General features: G+C 55.8%; 1 protein-coding gene across 4 annotated transcripts in view; it reads right to left on the bottom strand.

Annotated features, from left to right (window-relative positions):
- Nucleotides 1-5,447: 5,447 nt before the first annotated feature.
- Nucleotides 5,448-25,599, bottom strand: part of TRIOBP (TRIO and F-actin binding protein) — a 55,979-nt gene continuing 35,827 nt past the window's right edge. For 2 of the 4 annotated variants that reach the window (XM_059936921.1, XM_059936922.1), the window contains 13 exons: nt 23,773-23,829; nt 21,095-21,163; nt 20,883-20,972; nt 20,382-20,491; nt 18,386-18,911; nt 17,624-17,755; nt 12,282-12,429; nt 10,446-10,548; nt 9,720-9,879; nt 9,528-9,641; nt 8,446-8,532; nt 7,522-7,685; nt 5,448-6,143 (listed from right to left, as the gene is read on the bottom strand). In XM_059936921.1, the coding sequence (XP_059792904.1) occupies nt 7,524-7,685; nt 8,446-8,532; nt 9,528-9,641; nt 9,720-9,879; nt 10,446-10,548; nt 12,282-12,429; nt 17,624-17,755; nt 18,386-18,911; nt 20,382-20,491; nt 20,883-20,972; nt 21,095-21,163; nt 23,773-23,829 (1,758 nt within the window). In that variant the 3' untranslated portion in view covers nt 5,448-6,143; nt 7,522-7,523. Of the gene's footprint in view, nt 6,144-7,521; nt 7,686-8,445; nt 8,533-9,527; nt 9,642-9,719; nt 9,880-10,445; nt 10,549-12,281; nt 12,430-17,117; nt 17,476-17,623; nt 17,756-18,385; nt 18,912-20,381; nt 20,492-20,882; nt 20,973-21,094; nt 21,164-23,772; nt 23,830-25,599 lie in introns of those variants that run through there. The other 2 variants (XM_059936924.1, XM_059936923.1) reach the window with 2 other exon arrangements.

The following is a 25,599-nucleotide window of genomic DNA, read 5'->3' as shown; positions in this document are numbered from 1 at the left end:
CACAGAAAATTTATATAACTTGCCCAAGTTTGCAGAGCTAGGAGCTAGGATACGGATGGAGGGCTGTCTTGGTCCCCTTACCCCCCGCCGCTGACCTCAGCCCTTACTCCTTCCTCATCCTGCCTCTCTCAGGCGTCGTGGGACAGAGAGGGGAGGGTCTGCATCATTAGTGCCTTCTGAGGTGACATTGTCCCCCCTTCCCAGAGGAGCTGCAGGTCCCTGGAGCTGAGGGTGAGATGGTCCCAGAGCCCCTGGATGGGGTGGGCCTGGGGTGACTGAAGCTCTAGGCCTTAGAAAAAGGAGCCAGAGTGAAGTCTGACAAGGTGTAAAGAGTAAAGGTGACAAGGAAGTGACACAACTTCTCTGTCCTCCCCTCACAGCCTCTGTCCCCCTCATGGCTCCCCACCCTCTGTGGCCTGGCGAAATTCAGTGGGCCCTTGGTGGGCCTTTTCTCCCAGCCCCAGTCGGCCACTCCCTTCTCAAAGCATCCGCTCCCTCTGGTTGCTGGGAACCTACTTACTGCTCTTCCTTAGGGTCCTGTCCTCCTCTCCAACCCCCGGCCCCCCACCCTGCTACTTACCACCCTGAGACCAACTCAGAGCCTTCACCAACCCCTTGTGCTGATGACGCCCACAGCCCCGTCTTTGCCCAGATCTCCGTCCTGAGCCAGGGCACGGCCCACCTAAAACTCCCCAATGGCTCCCCACTGGGTTAAGAATGAAGCTAGAGGGACTTCCCTGGCGGTGCAGTGGTTAAGACTCTGCGCTCCCAATGCAGGGGGCCCACGTTCGATCCCTGGGCAGGGAACTAGATCCCACACGCATGCCACAACTAAGAATTCGCATGCCACAATTAAGGAGCTGGTGAGTGGCAACTAAGGAGCCCTTGAGCCGCAACTGAGGAGCCCACAAGCTGCGACTAAGACCCAGCGCAACCAAATAAATAAATAAATATTTTTTTAAAAAAAGAAGAATGAAGCTAGAGCTTGGACGCAGGGTCCCCACCCTCCTTGCAGATTGAATTCTAGCTCTGGCCTGTTCCTCTGGCCTCATTTTGGATCCCTGTATGCACTCCAAACTCAAGCCCAACCCAGCTGCTCTGTCCCCGAATGGGCTTTCCTTTCCCATCTAGTGCCTTTGAATGTGATGTTCATTTGACCTGGAATACTCTCTCCACCCTCTTAGTCTAGCTAGTTCCTGCTCAGCTCCAGGGCCCCCTCCTCCAAGAAGCCTCCCCTGACCTCCCAGGCTGGGTTTGCTGCCTCCTCTGTGCTGATTGTGGCCTCTTGTAAATAACTGAAGCAGAGCAAGTTGGAGGGAAGACAGGGCCTTGATAGCAGCCTTGAGACTGAGGTTGCCCAGGTCTGGAGTTCCCAAGAAAGGCCTGGGTTGGAGACAGACAAAAGCCAAGGACAAGAGATCAAGCTTGTCACAGGAAAACATGTAGAAGGAGAAGACAGGAGAGCTGAGGACAGACCCTGGGGAACCCCAACATAAGAGGGCAGGACAGAAGAAGAGAATTCTCAGGAGACTGAAAAGGAGGAGGTGGAGAGTTAGGTGGAGAAGCCGGAGCACAGAGAAGAAAGCTAGCTCCCAGTGAATCACCCCCCAGCATCCATGATCAGGGGCTGTCCCCTCCCCTTGACTATGGGCCGGCCCTGTGACTTGCTTTTTTAATTATTATTTATTTATTTATTTATTTATTTTGGGCTGCATTTGGTCTTCGTTTCTGCGCGCAGGTTTTCTCTGGTTGCATCCAGCGGGGGCTACTCTTTGTTGCAGTGCGCGGGCTTCTCATTGCGGTGGCTTCTCTTGTTGTGGAGCACGGGTTCTAGGCGCGCGGGCTTCAGTAGTTGCAGCACGTGGGCTCAGTAGTTGTGGCTCGTGGGCTCTAGAGCGCAGGCTCAGTCGTTGTGGCGCACGGGCTTAGTTGCTCCACGGCATGTGGGATCTTCCCCGACCAGGGCTCGAACCTGTGTCCCCTGCATTGGCAGGAGGATTCTTAACCACTGCGCCACCAGGGAAGTCCAGTGACTTGTTTTTGATTAATGTGATTGGAAGCAGTGCCACAGCACTTCCAAGTCTAAGTCATAAGAGGCTTGTAGATTCCACCAGCATCACTTGAAACTCTCTAAGGGAAGTGAACTGCCACGTAAGAAGTTGGACTACAGACTGCCCTGAGACTGCCATGCTGCGAGGAAGCCCAAGCTAGCCACGTGAAGCAGCCACGTGGAGAAAGGGAGACATCTGTCCTGTGACCCCCCAGCTGTCACCTTCATGCCAGCTGAGGCACCAGACATACGAATGAAGAAGCCGTCTTGGACGTCCAGCCCAGCCACCATTGACTGCAACTGCAAAACAGACACCAAGAGAATGGCCCAGTTGAGCCTGGTCCATCCACGGGACCAGGAGTGATAATAAAAAAACTGTTTTTCTAAGCCATTAAGTTTACGGTAGTTGATTACACAGTAATAGATCATTGAACCAGTTGGTAATTTAATACCTGAATAACCCTCTGTGGTAGACATTATCGTCCCCATTTAAGAGACGGGAAAATAAAGCCCAGAAAGGGATGTGACTCTGTGAGATTCATGTAGCCAGCTGGAGGCAGCAGTTGGGGTTTGAACCCCGATGGGTTTGTCTGATACCCCACTCTGTGCTCTTTCCGTAGCACATACTTGGCTGTCTGAGGCCAGACCTAGCAGCCAAACCTTGTAGTTTTGGCCAAATTCCCTGTGTGACAGGTTATTGGGGTTTTCCCCAGGAGCCTCACCTGGGCACCTGCTGGAACCCTGGATTTTTTTTTTTTTTTTAAGTAGATGTGATTCACACAAATGCACAAATCATTAAGTGTGCAAAGTGGCAAATTTTTACATGTGACCACTACCCAGGTCAAGATATGCTACATTTTTGGCACACCAGAAAGTTCCCACTAGTCAATGTGCCCCACCCTACCCGGAGCCCAGATGACTATCACCATAGTGACAGTTTTGCTTGTTCTTGAACTTCCTGTAAATGGACTTTTTGTGGCTGGCTTCTTTCACTTAACATTATGTCTAGAAGACTCATCATGCTGTTGCATGTAGCAGTAATTTTTTTTTTTTTTTGCCTGTGCCTCGCAGCGTGCAGGATCTTAGTTCCCCAACCAGGGATCGAACTCATGTCCCCTGAAGTGGGAGCTCGGAGTCTTAACCATTGGACCGCCAGGGAAGGCCTAATAATCCTTTTTTATTGCTGTATAGTATTCTAATGTATGAATATGCCATCATTTATTTATTCATTCTACTGTTGATAGCCATGTGTACTGTTTTCGGATTTGGGTTACTATGAGTAAGACTGATATGAATATTTTTGTACTAGTCATTTTATAAACCTAAGCACTCATTTCTCTTGGGTGTATATGCAGAAGTAGAAATCCTAGGTCACAGGGTAGGTGTGTATTTAACTTTATAAGAAACTGCTGGGACTTCTAAGATCTCACATAGCACGCAGTGCAGCCAAAAAAAAAAAAAAAAAAAAAAGCCAACACTTTCCCACGGTGCTAGTACCAAGGACATCCCACCAGCAGGTCGTGAGAATTCGTTTTTCATATCCTCAAACACTTGGTATCATTAGTCCTGTTAATTTGAGCTATGTTTTAGTGGGGTGGGGGGGAAGTGATCTCTCATTGTTTTTAAACGGTTGAGGTGGGGCACCTGTTCATAGGTTGGCCTGATTTTTTGGTTTGTCCAGGCAGCCCTGCCTGAGGAGAGGGTGGCGTGGGAGGGAGCCGGTGAGGACCTTCCCATAGCCCAGGTGCTACACAGGCAGCCCGAGTTGGGCTGAGGGAGTCATGAAGACAGAGCATGGACTCGAGGGAGGTCTGGAGGTGCTGGTGGGAGACAACAGAGCATGGTGAGGATGGGCAGGGCGCTGGACTCAGCCAGCTGGATACTGGGGCTGCCCACGGGGTGCTCCTTATGAGACAAGAAGTCCTGAGGCAGGGCAGTGCCAAGCCTGGGTGATTTGATGGCTCGGGGTCCTGTTTCTTCTTTCTTTCTGCTTGGCCATTTTTAGCATACTAATGAGGCAAGATGGTGGCAACGTGGGGAATTCATTCAATGGTGTCCAAAGGCTGGGAGGAAGAGGCCTCCCTTCCTTGTGCCCCACCCCCCTTTTGGCTGCACCATGCGGCTTGTGGGAACTTATTTCCCCCACCCGGGACTGAACCCAGGCCCTCGGCAGTAAGAACGTGGAGTCCTAACCACTGGACCGCCAGGGAATTCCCTCCTTGTGCTCCTTTTTAAGAGCAAGGCAGACCTTTCCAGATGATCCCCTCCAGCCCTCCACCCCAACCAAGACTTTCCCTGGCATCTCATTGGCTAGAACTGCATCGCATCCCATGCTCATTCCTAAACCCATCACTGGCAGCGGAATGGGGCACATTTCCCCCACACCCCACAAGCTTACTCCCCTGCGGGTCATTCCCTGAACGTACCAGGGAAGTTCACAGGGCATCTGCTCATGCTGTTCCCTTGGAACTGGAATGCCCTTCCTGATTTTTCCATCTAGAAAAGTCATATTCCAAAGTCACCTCCAAAAACCCTCTTCAACCTGCAGGCTAGGTTAGGGGGTCTCCTCTGGGTTCCCACAGCCTTCCGGGAACCAACCCAATGTGACCTGTTTTTGTGGCCTCAGTGCAGGGTAGGGCCAGTTCCTGTTCAACTCTATACACGCAGTGCCCAGCCCAGAGGAGGTGCCCGAGGGTTGATGGGAAGAGCGTGGGGCTGGCTCAAGTTGTCCCCTCATCTTCATCACCTTCGCCACAGCCCTGCAAATCGGAGAGCCCAGGCTGGACTGGCAGTACCCCGGAACTGGGGCCTCTTCTCAGCCCCACGTGGGGCCACGATCAGCACAGCCAGCCGGCAGGGATGAGCCTCCTGGCCTGATGGGCCTGGGGTGGCCACGTCCACTGCTCCCGCCCCCAACCCTGCCAGGGCTGGACAAGCCCTCTGGGCACAGCCTCAATATAGGACTGGGGCTGAAAGGTACCCATTTGGTGGAGAAGCAGATTAAGGCTCTTAGAGAGGGGCGTGGCTTGCCCGAGGTCAATCACTGGCAAAGCCTCAGCTCCAGTCCTCCCTCCAAGGCTGGGTCCAGTGCCCACTCCCGGGCTTCTCAGACTGAGGGGCCTTGTTAAAGTGCAGATCCTGACTCAGTAGGTCAGGGCGGGGCCTGGACTTGGTGTTTCTAACAAGCTCCCTGGTGTCACTGCTGTTCCTGCTGGTCTGCAAACCCCACGTGGAGCTGCAAAGCCTGGTGGAGGAACCAGATTCTCAACCCCACCCTCAGAAGCCCACATGCTACCCCTTCAGGAAGGGTGGAGCGCTGCGGGGGGCGGGTGGTGAAGCCACTTTAAGAAACCCCAACCTCCATTACCCTCCCTGCCCAGCCACCCAGGACACCAGAGCTGCCGGAACATTTTATTAAGTTACGAAGGCTCACGGAGCAGGAGAGAAACGCCTGCACGGGGTGGTCCCCGCAGATCCATGCCCAGCACCTCTCAGAGGAGGGGGTGGGGCCATGGGGACAGCTGCTGGCTCCCTTTGTCCATCTGTCCCTCCGTCCAGAGTCCCAGGGAGTGGGTCCCCCCAGGGCAGGAAGTAGTTAGTGGGAGGTAGGGCAGGAAGAGGGTGGCTGGCTCCCGGCCTCTCCCAGCAGAGTCAACCCTGCCGTAGCTGCTGCTGGGCCTCCGCTAGACCCCGGGCCGGGCTGTGGGCCCAGGAGCCCAAGCAGGCGTCTGGAGACACAGGGGGAGCCAGTGTTAGAGGCACACGCCACTAGGAATTGCTTTTTAAAAAGTATAAAGTGTTTGGGGAAAAAAAAAAAAGGAAAAAAAATCTCTTCACATATAAAATCCTGAAGAAGGTGCAAGGTAAGACCCAGTGCTAGGGGCGCGCTCAGATACGCAGAGAGTGTGCGTGTGTATGTGTATGTGTGTGGACATGTGTGTGTGTGTGTGTGTGTGTGTATAGTGGGTGTGAGTGCATGTGCGGCCCACAGAGGGTGGGGAGAAAGCTTGGCTTCTGACGTCCATCCAGCAGGGAAGGAGGGCGATTGGTCCCCTTGGGCTGGGGGTCTGCAGCAGGGCTGGACCATGAGGACCTAGAAGACAAGAGTGGAGGAGTCTACTAATTAGAAAAGACACATGCACCCCAGTGTTCACAGCAGCACTATTTACAACCGCCAAGACACGGAAGCAACCTAAGTATCCATTGACAGATGAGTGGATAAAGTATATATATACAGTGGAATATTACTCAGCCATAAAAAAGAATGGAATAATGCCATTTGCAGCAACATGGATGGACCTAGAGATTATCATACTAAGTGGAGTAAGTCAGACAGAGAAAGACAAATATCTTATGATGTCATTTATATGTGGAATCTTAAAAAAAAATGATACAAATGAACTTATTTACAAAACAGAAACAGAGACACAGAAAACAAACTTATGGTTACCAAAGTGGAAAGCAGGGGTGGGGGGAGGGATAAATTAGGAGTTTGGGATCAGCAGATACAAACTACTATATATAAAATAGATAAATAACAAGGTCCTACTGTATAGCACAGGGAACTATATTCAATATCTTGTAATAAAATATAACGAAAAAGAATGTATGTATGTATTTCTATATATAACTGCATCACTTTGCTGTACACCAGAAACTGACACAACATTGTAAATCAACTACATTTCAATAAAAAAAAAAGAGTGTGGGAGTCTGGCTTAGGCCAGGCAAGGGTGGCTGGCAGGTCCTTCCAATGCCTCTCGGCCCCAAAGGCTGGGCCAGATCCTCTCTTCCGGGCTTTCCCCCAAGCCTGGCCCACAGGGTGGCCTCTCCCGAGTGCCTTAGGAAGTCCCCAAGGATGTGTTAGAAAGAGGAAGCTCCAGGTAGACAGGGCAGTAGGAAAAGGCATCATAAAAATGTTTCAAACCCTGCCAAGTCAGGGATGACTGTGAGAAGAAGTAGGACAGAGCACGGCCTCCAGTGATGTCTGGGGTGTGAAGCACGGAGGAAGGAACGCTGTGGGTGATTAGTGATGTGTGCTGTGCTGCTGGGTCTGATGAGGGGGTGGCCACACCGGATTTGCCACCCAAGCCCAGGCAGATCAGTTAGGGCACTGCCAGCCCTGAGGAGGGGTGTGGACTGCTCGGACTGTGGCTGTGGCTCTGTGTTAAGAAGCACCCGTTGTCACATGGCGGGGACAGGGCGAAGATCAGACCCTGAACTCACTGGCCCACCTCTGAAGAAACACGCTCAAGTTTACAAAGCAGCCTCTGGCTGAGCCTGACAGATCCCCACGACAACCCCGAGTTGCTGGTGTCACTGTCCCCATTTACAGAAAGGGATACGGAGGCTAGGAGAAGGAAGTGCCCTGGCCCAGATGGCAGGGGGGAGTCAGGTGTGGATGAGCCTTGAGCTCACACCTCCAGGCCTCCAGGTGGTGGCCTCACCCCCGCCCACCCCGGGGCGCCCACCTCTACTCGGCCAGGCTGTTGCGCACGGCCTCCTTCTCCTGCAGGGCGGCCATGGCGAGGCGCAGGTGCTCCTTCAGCTGCTCGATCTCCCGTTCCGACCGCGTCTTGATGTGGTTCAGCTCCACATACACGTCCTGGTACCTTCCCGAGGTGAAGCGCCTGTCCTGGGGGGCGGAAAGGGGTTGTGAGGGCACGAAGCCCTCCTTCCTGGCCCTGCCCACCTGCCGGCACAATGCAGCCAGGCCCCTCCACTGCCCCCATGGCCTCCTCCCTCCAGGTGGCCCCCCTAGATGGCCCCCGGCTCCACCCAGTGACACAGGTTTCAGCGTCATTTTCATCCCATTCAAGATGAGAGCTGAGGCTCAGAGAGGTGAAGCTTTTGTCCGAGACCACACAGCAGTGAGTGGCTGGGAGGAGAACCAGGTCAGCCTGGCCCAGTGCTTGGGCCCCTTCCATGAGTCTGGCTCACACACACTTCAGAGCCACCAACATGCAGCGGGTGTCAAAGACAAAGGGACATGGCACCAAGGGTGGGCCAGACTGGGCCCCGAATCCTGGTCCCCCAACTCCCAGCAACACGGCTTATCCCTCACTGCAACGCATGCTCCACACGTGCAGGGGTTTTGGTCTTGTCCACGGCTGTCACCCAGCACCCAGCACAGTGCTGGGCACATAGTGGGTGCTCAATAAATATTTTCTGACTAAATAAAAGCAAATGTGGCCTTGAGCAAGTCACTTACATTTCTTAGCCTCAGTTTCTTTGTCTGTAAATGGGAATAGTGACACCTACGTGGGGGAGGCACGGGGAGAGCCTGATGAGGCCAGGAGTGGCCGGCACAGAGCAGGTGCTCACAAGATGGGGCACAGCTGGATCCAGGGGCTCCCCACCCCGCTGACACCCTGCCTTGGCCGGCTGGGACTCACCTTCTGCATCATCTGGAGCTCATCCCGGAGGCACTGCACCTCCTTCTTCAGGTACTGCAGTTCATTCTCCTTCACTCGCAGCAGCACCTGGGGTCACAGGTGCCAGGCTGACGCAGGGCCAGAGGCGAGAGCTACCCTGGCTCACCGCACCCCTGAAGCATGGCTTCTCTCTGCCTCAGGCCCCTAGAATGCAGCTCCCAACCTGCACCAAGACCCATGTCCCCAGGAGCAGACTCCTCCAGGAAGTCCTCTGTGATTTCTCCTTGCTCTCTCACCCTGTCCATACCATGTGAGTGGGTAGCTTATGGTCACCTCTGCTATGGCCTCAACACAGCGCCAGGCCCTCCACTTCTGGGCAAAGAGCACGAAAAGAAGCCATAGTGTGGCCCTAGTGTGAACCAGAGTGGGCTGGGCTTCCTCATTAACCTCTCCTCAAACCCTGATGAGCAGGTACTGCTACCCTGACCTGACCAAGGAGGAGACAGGTTCAGCCAGGACAAAGAAGGCTTAAAAGCTTTGACTCTGGAGGCAGGTTGCCTGGTTCAAATCCCAGCTCCCATACTGACTAGCCATGTGGCCTTGGGCAAGATACTTGACCTCCCTGTGTCTCAGTTTCCTCACCTATAAAATGGGAACAGTAATGGCATCTTTCTCATAGGACTGTTAGGAAGCCTCAATGAATTAGCAGATATAAGGGCTTACAGAAGTGCCAGCCACAGAGTAAAGCTGTATATAAATTTTTGTTAAATACAACAAAAGGCTAGGGTGGCCCTGGGATCACATACACATTTTTTACTCCGGCTTCTCCCAGTAAGGGAGGTGCTAGCTCCATTTTATAGATGAGCCACTGGGGCTCAGAAAGGTGAGGTGACTTGCCATGGTCACACAGCAGGTGGGTGGCAGGACCCACCATGGGAGGGCTTTCACCCAGTCAGCCCAGTAGTGCTGGGTGCACAGCAGGCATCCTTCCTAGCTGCCCCGTCCTCTCCCGGCTACAGGGCAGAGCCAGCCTGTCTGGATACACTCCCCACACCCAGGCCCCAAGAACCAGCTGGGCGGCCTGGCACAAGGGGTGGACGCACCTCCAGCTCACAGGAGCTCCGCTCACTGCTGCGCCCGCAGCCATTGCCGGTGCCCTGTGAGGCGATGAAGCTGCGCAGCCGGTCAATCTCCTCGGACAGGCGGGTGTGCAGCTCCTGGGAGGGGTGGGATGGTCAGTGCAGGGGCCCCGGGATGCCCACGCCCCACCCCCACCCCAGCGGGGCCAGGCCCACCTGGTTGTGGCGCAGCAGCTCCTGGCCCTCCTGCTGGCAGCGCCGCAGCGTGTGCTCACGCTCCTCCGCCTGCCGCGTCAGGGCCCCAATCTCCAGGCACTTCTGCGAGTACTGCTCTGACAGCACCTGCAGCTCCCGCTTCAGCGCCTCCACATCTGACCTGCCCAGGGCAGAGGAGGGGAAGGATGGCCCGGGCTCTCTCGCCCTCTGCCAAGCTGGGTTAGGTCACATAGACTCAAAGCAGCTTAGGGCTCCTGGTTCCCGCCCTAGTTTTGCCTTCAGCCAGCTGTGGGGCTGTGAACTGGTGACAGCCTCTCTGGGCTGCAGGCGCCTCCTCTATGAGGGGATGGGTTGGAGAAGCCCATCTCTAAAGCCTCCATAGCCCCAACATTCTGCGGCAGAGGGGCACCTACTGGCTGATACTGTAGCCCAGCTCTAGGAGACACTAAAGAGGGGAAGAGAAGGGTGGAGGCTGAGACTGGCTAGACCAGAAGGGGCCTGAGAACTGCCGTGTGCACTGGCGTGGGGGTCTGGCTGAGGTCCCGCTGCTTCTGTTCCCGGTGCCATGTGACCGGAGCAGGAGTCTCAGCTGGGGGCAAACTGACATGCCCTCCGCCAGGGGTCTTAGCACAGGTCCCCCACTCACAATCAGCAGGGTGGACAGCTGGGCCCCTGGCTCAGAGGGAGCCCCTGTCCCCAGACCGCAGGGCCCAATTGCCATCTTACTGGTGCTGTTTCTGGAGGCCATCCGGGCCCTGCGGGAGACTCTGTGTCTTGCTCAGTTCCCGGCTCAGCTCCTCCTGGTAGGCCTTCTTCATGGCTTCGATGGCTGGAAGCAGGGCAGAGAGGTGGAAGGGAGATTGGGGAGGGGTCAGCAGCAACAAGCTCCACTTCCTCTGGGACTCCATATGGAGACAGGAGCAGAGAGTGGTATGCAAAGAGCACTGGGCCGGGCTGTGTCATGGACTGAGTGGCTTTGGGTAAGCTGCTCAACCTCTCTGAGCCTGTCTATCAAGGGAGGATGACAGTGCCTGTCTGCTGGACCCTGCTGGGGAGACACCTCAATGTCTGACCACTGGTACCTCTTGTTGTTAGTGATTTCTTGGTAAGACCCCACATAGTCCTCCCTGCAGAGCCTGGAAGGTTCTTTAACAAGGTCCACCTGCCTGGCCCAGCCTAGTGGTCAAGAACGCAGGCTCTGCAGTCGGTACAAATCTGTGTGACTTTGTGCAGGGGACTTAACCCCTCTGTGCCTTGGATTCCTTATCTGGAAAACAGGGATGACAACAGCACCTTCTCTCGTGGGTTGTTGGGAGACAGGTGTAGAGCATTCAGAACAATGCATGGCCACAGAGTCAGTACTCAGACACTGGCCCCCACTGGTTTATTTTCAGGCTGTGAGCCCCCAAGGACTGAGTCTCTTTCCACACTCACACAGGGTTGTTGTGAAGATTAAACAAGCCCTTATTCATAGTCTTATCCATAATTCCAAAATCCAAAAGCTCTGAACACTGAAAGTGTTTTATGACTCTTTTGGTGGCAATCCCCAACCTGAACGGACACAAGGCTATTTGTGGTCATGATTATCCCCACTTAAGTGTGACTTGGAGAAATTTCCAAAATTTGCCAAAACCTTAGTGCTAGATTTCAGGGGGTGAAGCCCAGACCCTGCTGAGAGAGGATATTTAATATACATACCAGGTTATCTTTCTAAAATGCAAAACGCACTGACCCCAGGGTTTGGGACGAGGGGCCCTGGGCTTGAGTGCTTGAAGCACTGGCAGGTGGTTAAGTTCCAGATCATGTGGCCTCTTTCATCATTTCCATTATTCTGCAAACCCTATGAAAGTGTCTAGGATGGCAGGCACACACAGCAGGTGTGCAGAGGACAGAGGGGGAGAGTTGGCCAGCATCTTGGGCATTCCTGTTTCTGACTTGGGAGAGCAGAGGGAAGGGTTCAGGGAACGGCTTTGCAGTCAGAGTGCTCTGAGCTCCCACGTCAGCTTCCGCCACCTCCAAGCTATGCCATCTGGGACAAGTCGCTAACTTCTCTGAGCCCCAGTTACCTCATCTGTGAAATGGGTTCACTCCCTCGGGCCCTGCAAGGACTAAGGCTGCTCACGTGGGTAACGGGCTTGGTAAATGCTCACACCTTTCCCTGCTCTCCCCAGGGTCCGGCCCACATGCCCAGTGAGACGGCACTCCTATGAGAGCAGCGTCTGTGGCTGAGCGGTCTCTCCCCAGCACACGGCACGGGCCTGGGCGTGGAGTTGGAGCTCAGGGCATGTGTGTGGCTTGAGGGGGGCTTCCCAGTGGCCGCAGGCCCCTGAGGGAGAGGAGTCACAACCCACGGTCTGTGAGTTGGGGTCTTTTATTGCCTCGGTTTCCTCTTTGCAAGCAGGGTTAGAGGCCAGATCTAGGAGCTCCTGACCCCTCACCCCAAGTTTGGCACCCAGGCCCTCACCTCTTATTTACAGGCCTCCCGAATCCAGTCAGGAGGAGCCTCTGCTTGGAGGCTCAGGGGCCGGGCCCCACCGTGCCGCTCCTGCCCGGGGACCTCACCTGAGGCTGTGGCCGCTGTCTCCTCGGCCAGGAGCCACTCCTTCTCCTGCTGCAGCCGCTGCAGCTCCCGCTCGTGGTGCCGCTGCAGCTCCTCCATCACCTGCTGGTGCGAAGACTCCATCTCCGCCAGGCTGCGCTCGCACGCCTCCTGCGGGTGGGAGGCCAGGCGGTCACGGGGCTGCCCCCATTGCCTGGATGGTGGCCCTTTCCCAGCCTGTGACAAGAAGCCTCAGGGGCAGGCCTGCCCTGGTCCAGGCTTCACCACCTCCCCCAAGACCCTGGCATCATCAGCCTTTATCTGCCCCTGCTCCCCGCCATCCACAAACCTCACCCTGTCATTCTCCTGCTTCGAACCCTTCTGGGCCTCCCCATCCCGCAGAGCCAAGTCCCTGCTCCAGTTTCTGACCCTGGTGGTCTCATCCTTGGCCCTCTCCCCACCAAGAAGCCCCATAGTTATAAAAAACAAACAAAAAACCAGTTCATGGCATGTTCACACCTCTGAGATTTAGCTCATATTCGCACTGCTTGGAACGTTCTTTTACAACTTTCTCTTCCTGGGTAATTCACTTGGCCATTAGACCAGCTTAAAGATCCTCCTAGCTCTGACTCTGGGCAGCCTCTCCCCTGCCTCCAAAGGCTCTGCTTCTGCCCGATCATAAATTCCCCCAAAAGAAGGAAGATTTGATCCAGCTCAGAGTCCCCGGGGTCTGGGCCACGGCCTGACTTGTGGCAGGTGCTGAGTAAGTCAGCTGAAATTAATGGCTTACCACAGCATGGGGCTGTGTAGACAAGACTGGCAAGTTTTTAAATGATTGATAATACCCACTGCTGGGAGAGTCAGCCGCGACCGTGTGCGTGGAGGGCAGTTTGGTGGCACCATCAAATTTTAACGACCCCTTAACCTAGCAGGTCCACTCCTAGGAATGACCCCACAGAAAGTCATACGTGTACAAAGACTCTTGGACAAGGGTATTCCCTGCGGCAGGGTTGGTAACAGATGAAAACTGGAAATAATCTAAATACCTAACAGGGAAGCCCTTAAATAAATTAAGGGATTGAGCATTACAGAGGACCCAGGCAACTGTTAAAAGACAGAGCGGCCCACATGGACTGCTGTAGAAAGGTGTCCCAAAAATTAGGTGATGAAAGCTGGTTTCTGACAATACACATGGTGGGACCCCAGTCACGGACACAAGACACTTAGAGCTGTAGGTCTGAGTACGTGTACATAAAAACACAGAGAAAGGTATGGACGGATACTGTGAAAAGTAATGGTGCCCCAAAGATGTCTATGTCCTACTCCCGGAACCTGCGAATACGTTACCTTACGTGGCCAAGGGGAATAGAGGCTGCTAATCAGCTGACCTGAAAATAGGGAGATTATTTTAGATTATCTTCTGGGCCCAAAGTAATCACAGGGTTCTTGGATGTGGAAGAGGAGGCAGGGGAGCAGAGGGAGAGGCAGAAGGGACTACGGAAGGAGCTCAGTGGGAAGTGAGAAGGACTTGACTCTCCTTCGCAGGTTCTGAAGGTGAAGGAAGGGGCCACGGGCCAAGGAATGCAGGCGGCTGCCAGACGCTGGAAAAGGTGAGGAAACGGAGCCTCCCCAGAGCCTATGGAAGGGAACGTGATCCTGTAGATGCCTGGATTTTAGCCTGGCGAGACCCGTGTTAGACTTCCACCCTACAAAACTGTGAGATGATAAATTTGTGTTACTTATGTTAGTGGTAATTTGTTACGGCTGCAACAGGAAACTCTATAGATGTGCTCAAATGGTAACCAAGGCTCCCTGGGGTTGGGAGCAGGCACGGGAAGGAGAGTTCACGTGTTTGTTTCTAACCTTTTGATTTGTTTGAATTATTTTTGAAAATGTAAACAAATTCATTATATAATTTAAAAATATTTACGATCATTAAAAAGGGAAGGGGAACAGCCAAGGAAGAAACTGAGGCACGGAGGGCCGGTTAAGAGGCTGCATTTTCCCCCATGCCACAGGGCACCTCACAGCCGGTGGGGACTGACCCCCACCTCGCCAGCAGCCACATCTGGGGGCTGCACGGGCCAGTGTGGGGGAAGGGCAAGGGTCAGGCCCCCTGGGTCCAGGTGTTCCGAGTGGTGGGCAAGGGACACCTGTCCCACTGAGCCTCTGTGCCTGTCCTCTGTGTGTGCCCCCAGTAAGGGCGACAGAACATGGCTTTGGAGTTCCACAGACTGGGTCCTAGTCCTGGCTGTACCATGGAGTGAACTTGAGCAAGCTCCTTTCCCCCTCTCAGCCTCAATCTCCTCATCTGTAAAACAGACCCCGTAAGACCAACTCAGGAGGGTCCCTGAGGTAAGCCAGCGTCCATCTGTAGAGATCGCCGACCTGTAGAGACCGGAGCACTATGGGAGATGGGACTGCTGTTCTTAAAGAGCCAGGTCAGGCAGGCAGACCCGGCAGCCAATAGGGCGTCTGGAGGCTGACGTCAGGAGGTGGGAACTAGCCCACGAGGAGGGGCTCCCAGAAGGCCAGGTGCTGCTCCCTCTGACCTGCCTTCCTGAGGGCCCAACGTGTTGGCCGCCACCTCTGACATGGATCAAAGTAGATAAAGAAGTACCCGTGGCCCCCACTGCAGTAAGCACTGAAGCCCCGCGGGGTGAAGCACCAGGCCCCCCGCTGCTGTCCTGTGGTGGCAAGCCCCACAAGCTAGAAGAGGGGTGCCCACTCGGCCTGATACCAGGCTGGGGAATCCCTCCCCTGCTGTCACCTCTCCAGGGTCCACTGACTCTCCAGCTGCCTCCTCAGGGACCCGAGGGGACACAGATGGCTCAGCTCCTCTTCTCTGGCGCCCTCCCCCACCCCGTCTTGGGCTGTTTCCCCATTATGCCCTTCTCACCCCCCACTCCTCCTGCCCATCCCAACCTAGCAGGACGAAATGCTGACAGCCTTGGGGTGCCCAGTGGGCGCTTGGGGACCAGGAAGCCTGGACTGCAGACACAGGTCTGCCGCCAGCTGGAAGGTCTCGCCCCCTCTCTGGGCCTCAGTTTCCCATCTGTAAGCTGAGAAGTCAGAGCAGTGCTTTTCAAACTTCATTTTAGTGACAGAAACCTTCTTCCAAAGGGAATCTAATGCAGGTTCTAATAGTAAAATGGACAAGGATGGAGCTGCTCTGGTACTGGTGCCTGTGAATGAACCCACCCAGAATGGAGAATGGACCCTCCACAGAGCAAAGTCTGAAGCCCTCTGGGTGGGGGTCTCTGAGGTCCCCAGATGCCTCAGGTGGTGGTGGTGTTGGACCTCACCCTGTCTAGAGATGCCCCACCTTCCTCTGGCCTCAAGGGAGCCCTGACAACACTGGGCCCTCCCTTTCCCCCCTCCCCATGTCAGGTGATCCCCAAGCTAGGCCTCTACATCACACCCCAACGCCCCTTGGCCCTGGTCTCCCTTCAGCTGAACGTTCCATCAACCACTCAGCCCCAGACGGCCCTTGGCCTTGCATGGTGGCCCCAGCTCCCAGCCGCTCCCCTCTGCCTTCCTCCGGGCAGTGGCCCAGCCTTAAGCTCACCTCCCTCCACATGCCCTCCTACATCCCTCTCTCCTTCAGCATCGCCCTAGCTCCTGACGCTGGCCCTACCCCCTCCCAAGCCCCCTGCACTCCAACCCCACCTTCCCGATGTCACTGTCAGACCCCAAACCTCCTCAGATGTGTGGGATGCGATCCCAGCTCCTTAGCTTGGCAGTGGGGGTCTCCACGATAGGCACCCACTGGCCCTCCACCTCCTGCTGCAGCCCACGCTCCCACCCACAGCTCCAGGAAGACTTCCTGAGAGCCCCACGCCCCCTCAGAACTTCTAGAAGGTCCCCCTGCCCAGAGCCTGGGATCCCAGCATTCTTTTTTGCTTCAGGCAAGGGCGTGCTGGCTGGGGGCAGCCGATTGTCAAATTTTTAGGAATTCGGTGGCACGGTTATTTAGCATAGCCATTATTAGAAATTATATAAACTTATAATTAATTGTTACATTAAAAACAAAGCTGATACTCAAAATTCATCATTTCCTAATTATTTCACTGCATTTTATTAGTAGCTATGCTTTGAGGTTATTTACATCTCCTGTATCTGTAGGGTGGAAATGTCGTATGACGGCGGGCACATAGCTTCCCAACTCTGTGTTCAGGGACATCAGCCACAGCGGGAGTATTTACACCATGGAAATTGGTAAACGTTACAAATCAGGGCTTGATTTATTGTTTTGTTGATTGTCCAGATTTAAGCAAGAGATGAGAAAAAGCTAATAATGCTCACAGTACAGATTACACTTCAAAGCGGCGTGCCCTATCTATGACCATCACGTTGTACACAGAACAAAAACCTGAGAAATATTCTTAAAAGAATATTCTCAAATAGTCTCAACCGAAAGCTATCCTCTGATTCAGCAAAGAAGTTGCCCTGACATTGACCAAGTAAAGTTTTGACATACGTCTTTCTGTCTTACTCATTCACACAAACAAAAAAGGCCAAACAACATTCGTGTTAGAACGACACTCGTTTTTTCGGCTAGCTGTGGATACGAGCATTCGGAAAAATCAATGAAAGTATTCTGAGAAAAATCAATTTGCTATATGGAATTCACAATAAAAAACATTATATATTTTTTATTTGTAAGTTGCACACTAAACATCCTTTGTATCAGTGAAATTTACAATAAACATATACAAGTGTGTCAGTGTGTACACACACATGTATTTTTTCTGGAGAGCTAGTTGTCCCAGGCATAACAATCAAAAGTGTCTCCGGACACGGCCGAATGTCCCCAAGGGAACAAAATCAGCCTTGGTTGAGAGCCGCTGTCCTAGGCAGACCGTGCATCTCCCGAGGGCCACTGGAGGCGCCCACGTCCCGCAGACCACCTTGAGCAGGGCCTCGGCCTGGCAGGCATGGGCAGGATTTCCCTGTGTTTAGGGAGCGACTTCCAGGGGCCTGCCCATTAGGGATCCCACTCTCCACCAGGCCCCCTCTGCCCCAGACGTGCAGGGGAAGGGGTCTAAGTACAGAGGATCACATGGGGGCTCACACACAAGCTCTGCAGTCAGCCTGACCCGAGCTCAAATCCCACCTCTGACATCTGCAGGCAGGTTGACCTCAGGCAAGTCACATAACCTCTCATAGCTCAGTGGCCTTGTCTGTAAAAATGGGCACAGTGCTCACGTCCACCCGCTGGGGAGATTAAATGAGATAATGCATGTCAAATGCCTCACATGGGTTCCGGTACACAGGAAGGGCTCCCAGAATATTAGCCGTTTTCTCACAACGTGGCAACCAGAAACCTGCCCCCACCCCCGACACAACAGCTCCTTGGCCTTACCTGTGAGATGTAGCCTGGGGGGATGTGGCCGTCCTCCTGGCACTTGGGTGCACCCTGAGGAGCCTCCCCTTGGAGACGCCGAGCCTCCCCTTGGAGACGCCAGGCCTCCAGCTGGGCACGAAGGGACTGGACCTATGGGGGGGGGGACGGGAAGGCGAGGTCAGTGAGGGCCTGAAAGTGGGGATGGAGCTGATGGGAGGAAGTGGCCCTCGTGTGGAGATGCAGGCAAGGGGGACATTCTAGCTGTTTCCTGGATGGCCAGGTCAGAAACCCAGGAGAGTGCTGGCCCAGAGACGGCTCGACAGGGTTGGGAGCAGGACACCGCGGTCACCCCCACGTTATGTAGGTGGGGAGAAATGCCTTGGAGCCTCAGTTTCCCATCAGTAAAACAGTGATGAGGTCTACCCTATGGGACCATGAGACTGCTGTGAGGATTACATGAGCCAATGTAGGTAAAGAAGGCCTAGCACAAGGCTTGGGATGCAGAAGGTACTCAATAAATGGTCTCTCCCTTCTCTTCCCTCTTCCCTTCTCTGTGATTGCTGAGGACAGAACTCAGATGGGAAAACAAAAACAAAAACAAAAAATCCCCAAGGTCCAGGAAAGAAGATTCTAGTTCATAAGGAATCTGGGGGATCAGTGGCTCAGGGGTGAGCTCCCCATCACTGTAGGTATGCAAGATGAATGCCATAGCGTGACTGCAGGGATAGGAAGGGTGTTGGTAGGATGAGGAGGCTCCCAGAGGCCAGCCGTGCCGCCTACCTCCCTCTCCAGTGCCTCGTGGCTGTCGCTTGGGGCCCCCCGGCGCTCCCCGCGGCTTTGGTTGAGCAGGGCGGTGAGAGGCACCCGCTTGTTCTCCCGCAGGGGCAACTTCTCCAGCTCCTGCCACTTCTTCTCGATTTCCTCACTGAGCCGGCTCTGCTGGTCCTCAGTCAGGGGGGCGCCCAGGCCCCGGCGCGGACCGTCGCCGGCCGGTGTCTCCGTGGCCCTGCTGTCCGTGGCCTGGAACCACTTGCGTCGCTCCTCGGAACGCTGGGCCAGGTCCCGCTCCAGCTCCTCCTGCTTGGCCGGGCGGTCGAGAGCGCGGGCCGGGGTGCGGGCCCGCTGCGGGGAGCCCTGAGTCAGCGGGGAGAGCTCCACGTAGTCCAGTGACTGCCGCTGCCCGTCTGCCTTCCGGGGGCCGCCCCGGCCGATGACCTCCGAGCCTGCCCGCTGCTCCCCCGCCTTCAGCGAGCCCTTCGGGGTGCCGTAGCTGTGCAGCGTGTTCTCCTTATTGCAGTCTGAGAGCCTAGGGGGCCAGCAGAGCCACATCAGGCGAGACCTTGCCCTCTTGGTCCCAAAATAAGCACTTCTGCAGTGCCACCCGTGCACCGGGGCCGGGGGACAGACCCCAGTGGAGGAAGCAGCTTAGAACTAGAGCTTCATCATTAACAGACCCTGGGAACCATCCCAGCTCTGCCATTTACCGGCAGAGGGTCCAGGGTACCTGGCCTCTCTCTCTGAGCCTCAGTTGCCTCATCTGTGATATGGGACAACAGTGCCACTCACAGGAGGGACTAGGTGAGCAAATGTGTGCAAAGCGACCAGGAAGCCCTTTGAGAACGTGATCGAAGCATTAGTAGTAAGGGTGTGCTGTGTGACAAGGCCCTAGGTTCAAGAGGCTCACAGTGGAATAGGGGAGATGCCCAGGGTCACTGCTGGTGAGATGAACGGTGGCCTATGGGTGGGGGCACAGAGCACAAACTGTGGAAACCCGTAATGACTGCGGCAGTTCCCTTCTTCTTCCATAGCGATACTGGGTACGTGGTTACGCGGCCAAAAACTAAAGCATCCCTTGCAGCTACACGTGGCCGTGTGACTCCACCCTGCCCAGTGCATATGAGAGGTGGCACCTTTTGAAGGACCAGGCGTGCCCTGGCCTGGCTCCTGGCTGGGACCCATGAGAATGCGAACAGCGCTCTGGCGCAGAGGCAAGGCTGTGGGCTGCTGTGGAGCGAGAAAGAAACCTCTCCCTTGTTTAAACCCGTGTTTGGGGTTTCTTTGTTGTAGCAGTGGAGCCTATATACTAAATCAAAGTCCAGCTGCACAGTAGCTGAGAGTTTACAAAGGGCCTCCATGCACGTCCTCGCATGACACACCTCGGTGTGACAGGTGAGGAGTCTGAAACTCAGGCCAGACAGCAACTGGCCTAAGGTTGACCAGCCAGGGTGTGGCCAGGCAGGTGGACCCACACTCAGCACCCCTCGATACCACGCTTCCGTTCCTACTGCCCAGCAGCCAGAGTCCCAGCCCCTACGGGCGTCTGGGGTTTATCCTGCGTGGGGCTCTACCACCAGGTCACTCGGTTCTCCTGCCCCTCTACCCACAGTGACCTCCACAGGGAGTGAGCTCCCCACCCAGACTAAGTAGCCATCCCCTCTCCCTGACACAGGCTCAGACACAGCCCCTGCGGCACAGAGTCCATCAGCCACCTCATGGGGCTGTGACTCACTGGCATCTTCTCCAAAGAGCCAAGGCCTCTCCCCACCTTTTCAGGATGTGGGGAGATAGAGAGGGACAAGAGGCAAACCTCAAATCCTCAAGGTATTTCTGGATGAGTGCCACGGATACCCCCTGCCCTCTCCCTCTCCCTATTTTGTTGGTGGAGAAACTGAGGCAGAGCAAGTAGAGCCACAGGGCCCTCAGGTGAGTGCCAGAAACCCACTCAGGATGCGGGGGTAAGTGCCTCCCCCAGGCCCTGGTCCAGCCCGGCACGTACTTGGTGACATCTGGGGCTGAGGTTGGACGCACAGTCTTCCTCAGAGCCTCGATCCAGTTCCTCCGGATGCCCGAGGTCATGGCCGACAAGGTATAGACAGCATCTTTGGTCTGTAAGTCCACCCCACAGGTAGGTTGCCACCTGGCCAGCCCCCTTGCTCCCTCCCCACTATGGACTCCAAAGAGGTGCCCTTCCCTCCCAGGTGGGTATCTAAGGTCTTGAGCCTGGAGGCGAGCAGAGCATGCAAAACCTCCCCTCCACTAGCCTCAGGAGAGCCCCATCGGCGCCAAGATCTCTCCAACATCCAAACAGCCCTGCCAATGATATCCGGGATCGCCCCAGAAATGCTCAGCGCCGGCAGCAGGGCTTCTGACTGGCTCTGAGGACAGGATCTCCAGGTAAATGAGTGATAGGAGCCAGGCTGGTGGGCCACGCCCCACCCCGGCACCTCCTCTGGGGGGCCCTCCAGGCATGCCGCCCCCCAGCCGCCCGCAGGCTCACGTGGATCTGGAAGCCGTAGTTGCGCTGCACCGCATACTCGGTGACGTCCGTGCAGCAGCGCAGATCAATCTCACCGTCCAGCTCATCTGCCTGCAGCAGGAGGGCTCACGATGGTCCCTGGACTCCAGTGACCCTACTGGGACCCCCAAGCCCCTTCCAGGTGTCCCCCGGCACCTGATGGGGGAGGGAGCCCTCCCATCTCATCGTCTCACCTCCTCAGCAGTGGAATCCCTGTAGTACTTGAGGCTTGAATCGGTCAGCACAAACCAGTGCTTCTTCCACTGTGAAGGAGAGATGGTGGTGAGGGAGGGGATGCGGGGGTGTGGAGTGAGAGCGTGCGTGTGTGTGTGTGTATCGTTGCGCGGGCACCCTGGGCGCTGCCAGGTCAACCATTCTGCTTGCAGCAGGGGCCTGGCACCCTCATCTGCTCTGCTGAGGGGTGGGGGGCAGGGGACAGGGGACAGTGCAGAGTCACAAAATCCACACTTGAAGTAAGCCCCCCCATTTCCTCTCTGCGGGGACAGCATCTGTGAAATGGGTCAGCTTCTCCTCAGTAACCACACCCTTCTTTTCTTTCTCAGGGCCCTTCTCTGATTTGTTGACACTTCCACAGGCTTCCTGATAACTTTCCACCAAGATCACCAAGGCTCCTACATGCAAATCCCACCCAGTGCAATCCAGGAAGGGGATGTGACCTGTGTAAGGTCATTTGCCTAGCAAGTCGGAGGCCAGAACTTCAAAAACCTTTTTCCATACACTGACCCCAGATCAATCACCCCAGTGGTCAAAGACAAGTCTACCAGAGAGCAGGACTGGAAGGGTGCCCAGGGAGAAGCATCCGAGTGCTGGTCGTATTCTGTTTCTTGATCTGGGTGCTGGTTACATGCGTGTTCAGCTATGTGAATACATTATCTGTACATTTATGATGTGGGCTTCTCTCTGCTCCAACCAGGGTTAGGTTGGCAGGACACATAAGAGAGGGGTGGGGGCATCAGAACAGCCTGATATGAAAGTGTCAAGCTCAGCCCACCTCTGGGCTTCTGACCATTCACTGGAATGCCAGTCGAGGTCCACCCACTGCCAGGGTCAGTGCATGTCCTCCTGGTGCTCTCCCACATCACTAAGCCCTTGTTTATTACTTCAAGTACTTCGTTTTCTTTCCTCAAGAAGACAGTAAGTTTTCAAGGATGTGCCAGGATGATACTTTCTACTTCTTTCCACACTGCCTCCCCTAAGAAACAGGATTTTAGCATCCAAGAGACCAAGGTTACAACTATTGTATGCCTTGCTAGCTGTGTGTCTTTAGTCAAGTGTCTCGATCTCTCTGAGCTTCAGTTTTCTAACTTATAAAGTAGGGCTAATAAGACCCTAAGCCTCCTAGTGAAGTTAGAAATTCCTAACCCTCCCGGGAACGTCTCTCATGGCACTTCGCATAGGGTCAGGCACTAGGTTGCTGGGGATCGTTCTAAGAGGCTGACCTTAGAACCACCCTGCTCTTCTGAATGGCCCGAGTTGCTGCTCAGGACAACTGTCCCTCTGTAAAGTAGGGCAGGGGTTCTGTGTCAAATGATCTCTTTGGCCCCTCCAGGCCTAGTCTGTGACTGCCTGAGATGGCAGCTGGATGGGCCTCAGGTGCCCCGAGTTCTAGGCCAGGGTTTGCCCAAGGTGCTGCTAGGCCCGGAAGAGATTAAAGCCCTTGTGGGCCTGTCTCCTGTCTGTGCACCGAGGGGTTGGGCTGGCTGAACTCCCAGGGCCCTTCCAGCTCGGACATTCCAAAACCCTGTGAAAGAGAATGAGTAACGGCCAGTTCTGGGTGGAGCCCATAATCTCTGCCCTCCAGAGACCCTGGGTGGGGGAGGCCGGGAAGGGTCACTGGCAGGGTGCCCAGCCTTGTGTGAGCCTGGAGTCCAGCCACCAGAGGACTGGCAAGCAGGCAGCGGGTATGAAGGCTGTAGGTTGGAGGGAATAAAGCATGTGGGTAGGAAACACAATGAGATTCCCTTTGGCTCCGTGCCCTCCCCGGCGTGCGGGCTGCACACAGACCCAAGCCACGGGCGCATGCAGGACCTGGGCGGGGAGATGTCCCTTCCCAGGCTGGGTGGGCAGGAGGCCAGCTCCAGCTTCAGCTTGGCAGCCAGAAGGGTAGAGTTGGTGAAAGGCTACTGTCTCTTCTGGTTGTAAAGATGCACACGTTAGAGAAAGGGAAGGGTTATTAGCTGAGGCCCAAGCAGGCACTGGGGGTTGTGTGGGACCCTTTACATGCTTAACCTCTGTGACTCCGTTATCCACCCTGGAAAGAACTATCATTATCCAGTATGTCCATTTCACAGATGAGGTCACCGAGGCCAGAGGAAGCTGTGACTCACCCGATGGGGCCCCAGGTTGGTGAGACTTCAAGAAATGTGGTCTGAGCCCCACCCCCAGGGTTGGGGGGAGCTGCTGTAAAGCTGAGTCTTTGGGAATCTGTACGTGTCTCAGGCTGGATGATCTCTGTGAACCCTTTCATCCCAGACCCTTGGATACCCAGCCAGGGTCGTCAAGAGGTGGGAGGGCTGAGGGGCTCTTGGTGAGAGGAGAGGACGGGGTGCAGGACGTGAAGCACCAGGAGGCCACCATCCCTGGTGACCTTTACAGACTGCAGACTGCTCCAAGAGGCTGAGATGACTAGCAGCCTCTGCCCTCCTACCCCACAGCCCAAGGTCTTCTTTCCAACAGGACAAGAAACATCCTACCCTCAGGGCTCCCACTCCGGCCCCCACCCTGTACCGTCTCCACCCAGAAGCCAGGGTCTCTAGAAAGCCCGACAGGCCAGGGAAGCAGCTCAGCCACCTGGGCCCTGCAGCAACCCCACCTCCCACCCCCCACCCCACCCGCGCCTCAGCCCTCCTACCTCTCCAGGCTCATCCAAGATTGACATCCATCCCTTCTTGAAGTTGAGCAGATCGGGCTATGGGGAGAGGAGGGGGCAGATGAGTCAGGCCCAGCAAGAACCAAAGGGGCCTGGGGAGGAAGGGGGGCTGCCCATCCTGCCCCCGAGTGAGGTCCTCGGAAGCCCGGAGGGAGGGCTGAGGGCCCAGGTAGCCCCCTAAATCCAGGCAGGCTCCCCAGCCACTGAGGCAGCCTTGGTCCCTTTCCCGAACATCCGGCAATCCCTGAGAGGTGGGCTGGGTGACTGGCCACCCACCACAGACCTCTGAGCTCCCTTCCCACCAGCCGGCTTCCTCACCTGAGAGTGGGACAGGGGGCAGGAGATCTCTGACTGTAAAAAGGGACCCTTAGAGAGCTCAGAGGACAGGCCAGATCAGCAGGGCTGAGCGAACCGTCCAGTTCTTCTCGCTGATGAGGCCCAAGTGGCCCAGCAGGACAATGCCTTAATGCTCCTACCCATTCCCAACCCACTAACCCTCCCATGGTCCAACCAGCCCTGCCTTTCCCTCATCTCCTGGAGAGCCTGAAAGATGGAGCCAGGCCCAGGATGAGGTCAGAGACCTCCTGGTCCCCCCCTAGATCTCTGGAAGGGCCGGGGAGATGGCACCTCAGTCCCAGCAAGCCCTACCTGCCGGGTGCTGCTCAGGGGGGCACGGCCCCGGGGTCTGGGGGCTCCCAGCTGTAGCATGTTCCACGGGGGCCTGTGAACTAGGTCCCCCCACCTAACCCTAGATGACGAAACTGCCCATCCAGGCATTTTCTCCGGCCAGGCCTATCCACAGACCCTCCCTGCCTGCTGGGGAGACCACTCTCTCGTCTACGTCCCGGTCCTCCTGCAGAGGTTCAGCTCGTGCCCACTGGCGGGCCAGGCTGGCCGGCAGGGAGGAGGCGGCCACCTGTTGCCATGGCTCTGAGCCCACCTATCAGCACCTGCATCACAGCCTCACCAGGCCAAGGTGTCCGGTTGCAGTGGAGGGAGCGGGTGGCATGGCTCAGTGGGGTGGGCGGCGATGGCGGTGGCGGCTGGAAACCTGGAAACTGGAGCCACCTGACCTGGCCACCTCCCCTGACCCGCCTTCCTGTCAGGGAGCCCCACTCTCCTCTTCCTCAGGTGGAGCAAGAGACCTGACAGGGGCTTGGGCCAGCGGCCTGGACATCTTGAGCCGTCTCCAGCCATGGCCTTGGGACCAGGGCCCCTGGATCTCGGCCGGCCGGCAGCCCAACTCCTGCATCGCAGCCCCTGCCCGGAGACCTGTCTGAGGGAAGGAACACAGGCTCTGCCCAGACCTGGGAAACCCCAGGCTGCGTATGCCCTGTCTGCTCTCTCTCCTTCCCCGCCCTGTTCCCCACGTGGGCCGGAAGCTGCTCAGGGTGGTTCCAAGCTAAGACTGAAGACCGGTAGCCACGCTCAGGGCCACCAAGTCACCTGGGTCCACATGCAGATGGAGACCCCCCGTGGCCCCAGGGCCTGGCATGCTGTGGCCCCAGGGGAAACGTGCTGAATAAATATCCTCCCTCCTCTACCTCCCTGATCTAAATTCCTGTGCTTCTGGGGCAGTCCGCACTTCCACCTCCTGGCGCTGAGAATGAGAAGCCAGGCTTTCTGGGATGGACCACGGAGCTGGCATCACTGTGCTGACCCGAAGAGAGCCCCCGGAAAGGACAAGCAGATAACCCAGCCAATCGGACTGAGCTGAGCCAGGGCTGGGAGATCAGCGGTGGGCTTCCAGAGGCTGAGGAAGGGCAGGAATGACAGGCTGGGACCCTGAGGGCTGCCTGGGAAGTGGGG

Source organism: Balaenoptera ricei, chromosome 10, assembly GCF_028023285.1.
Source record: "Balaenoptera ricei isolate mBalRic1 chromosome 10, mBalRic1.hap2, whole genome shotgun sequence".
NCBI classification, from domain to species: domain Eukaryota; kingdom Metazoa; phylum Chordata; class Mammalia; order Artiodactyla; family Balaenopteridae; genus Balaenoptera; species Balaenoptera ricei.
The sequence above is the reverse complement of the archived record's forward strand: the minus strand, read 5'-3'. Positions and strand labels throughout refer to the sequence as shown.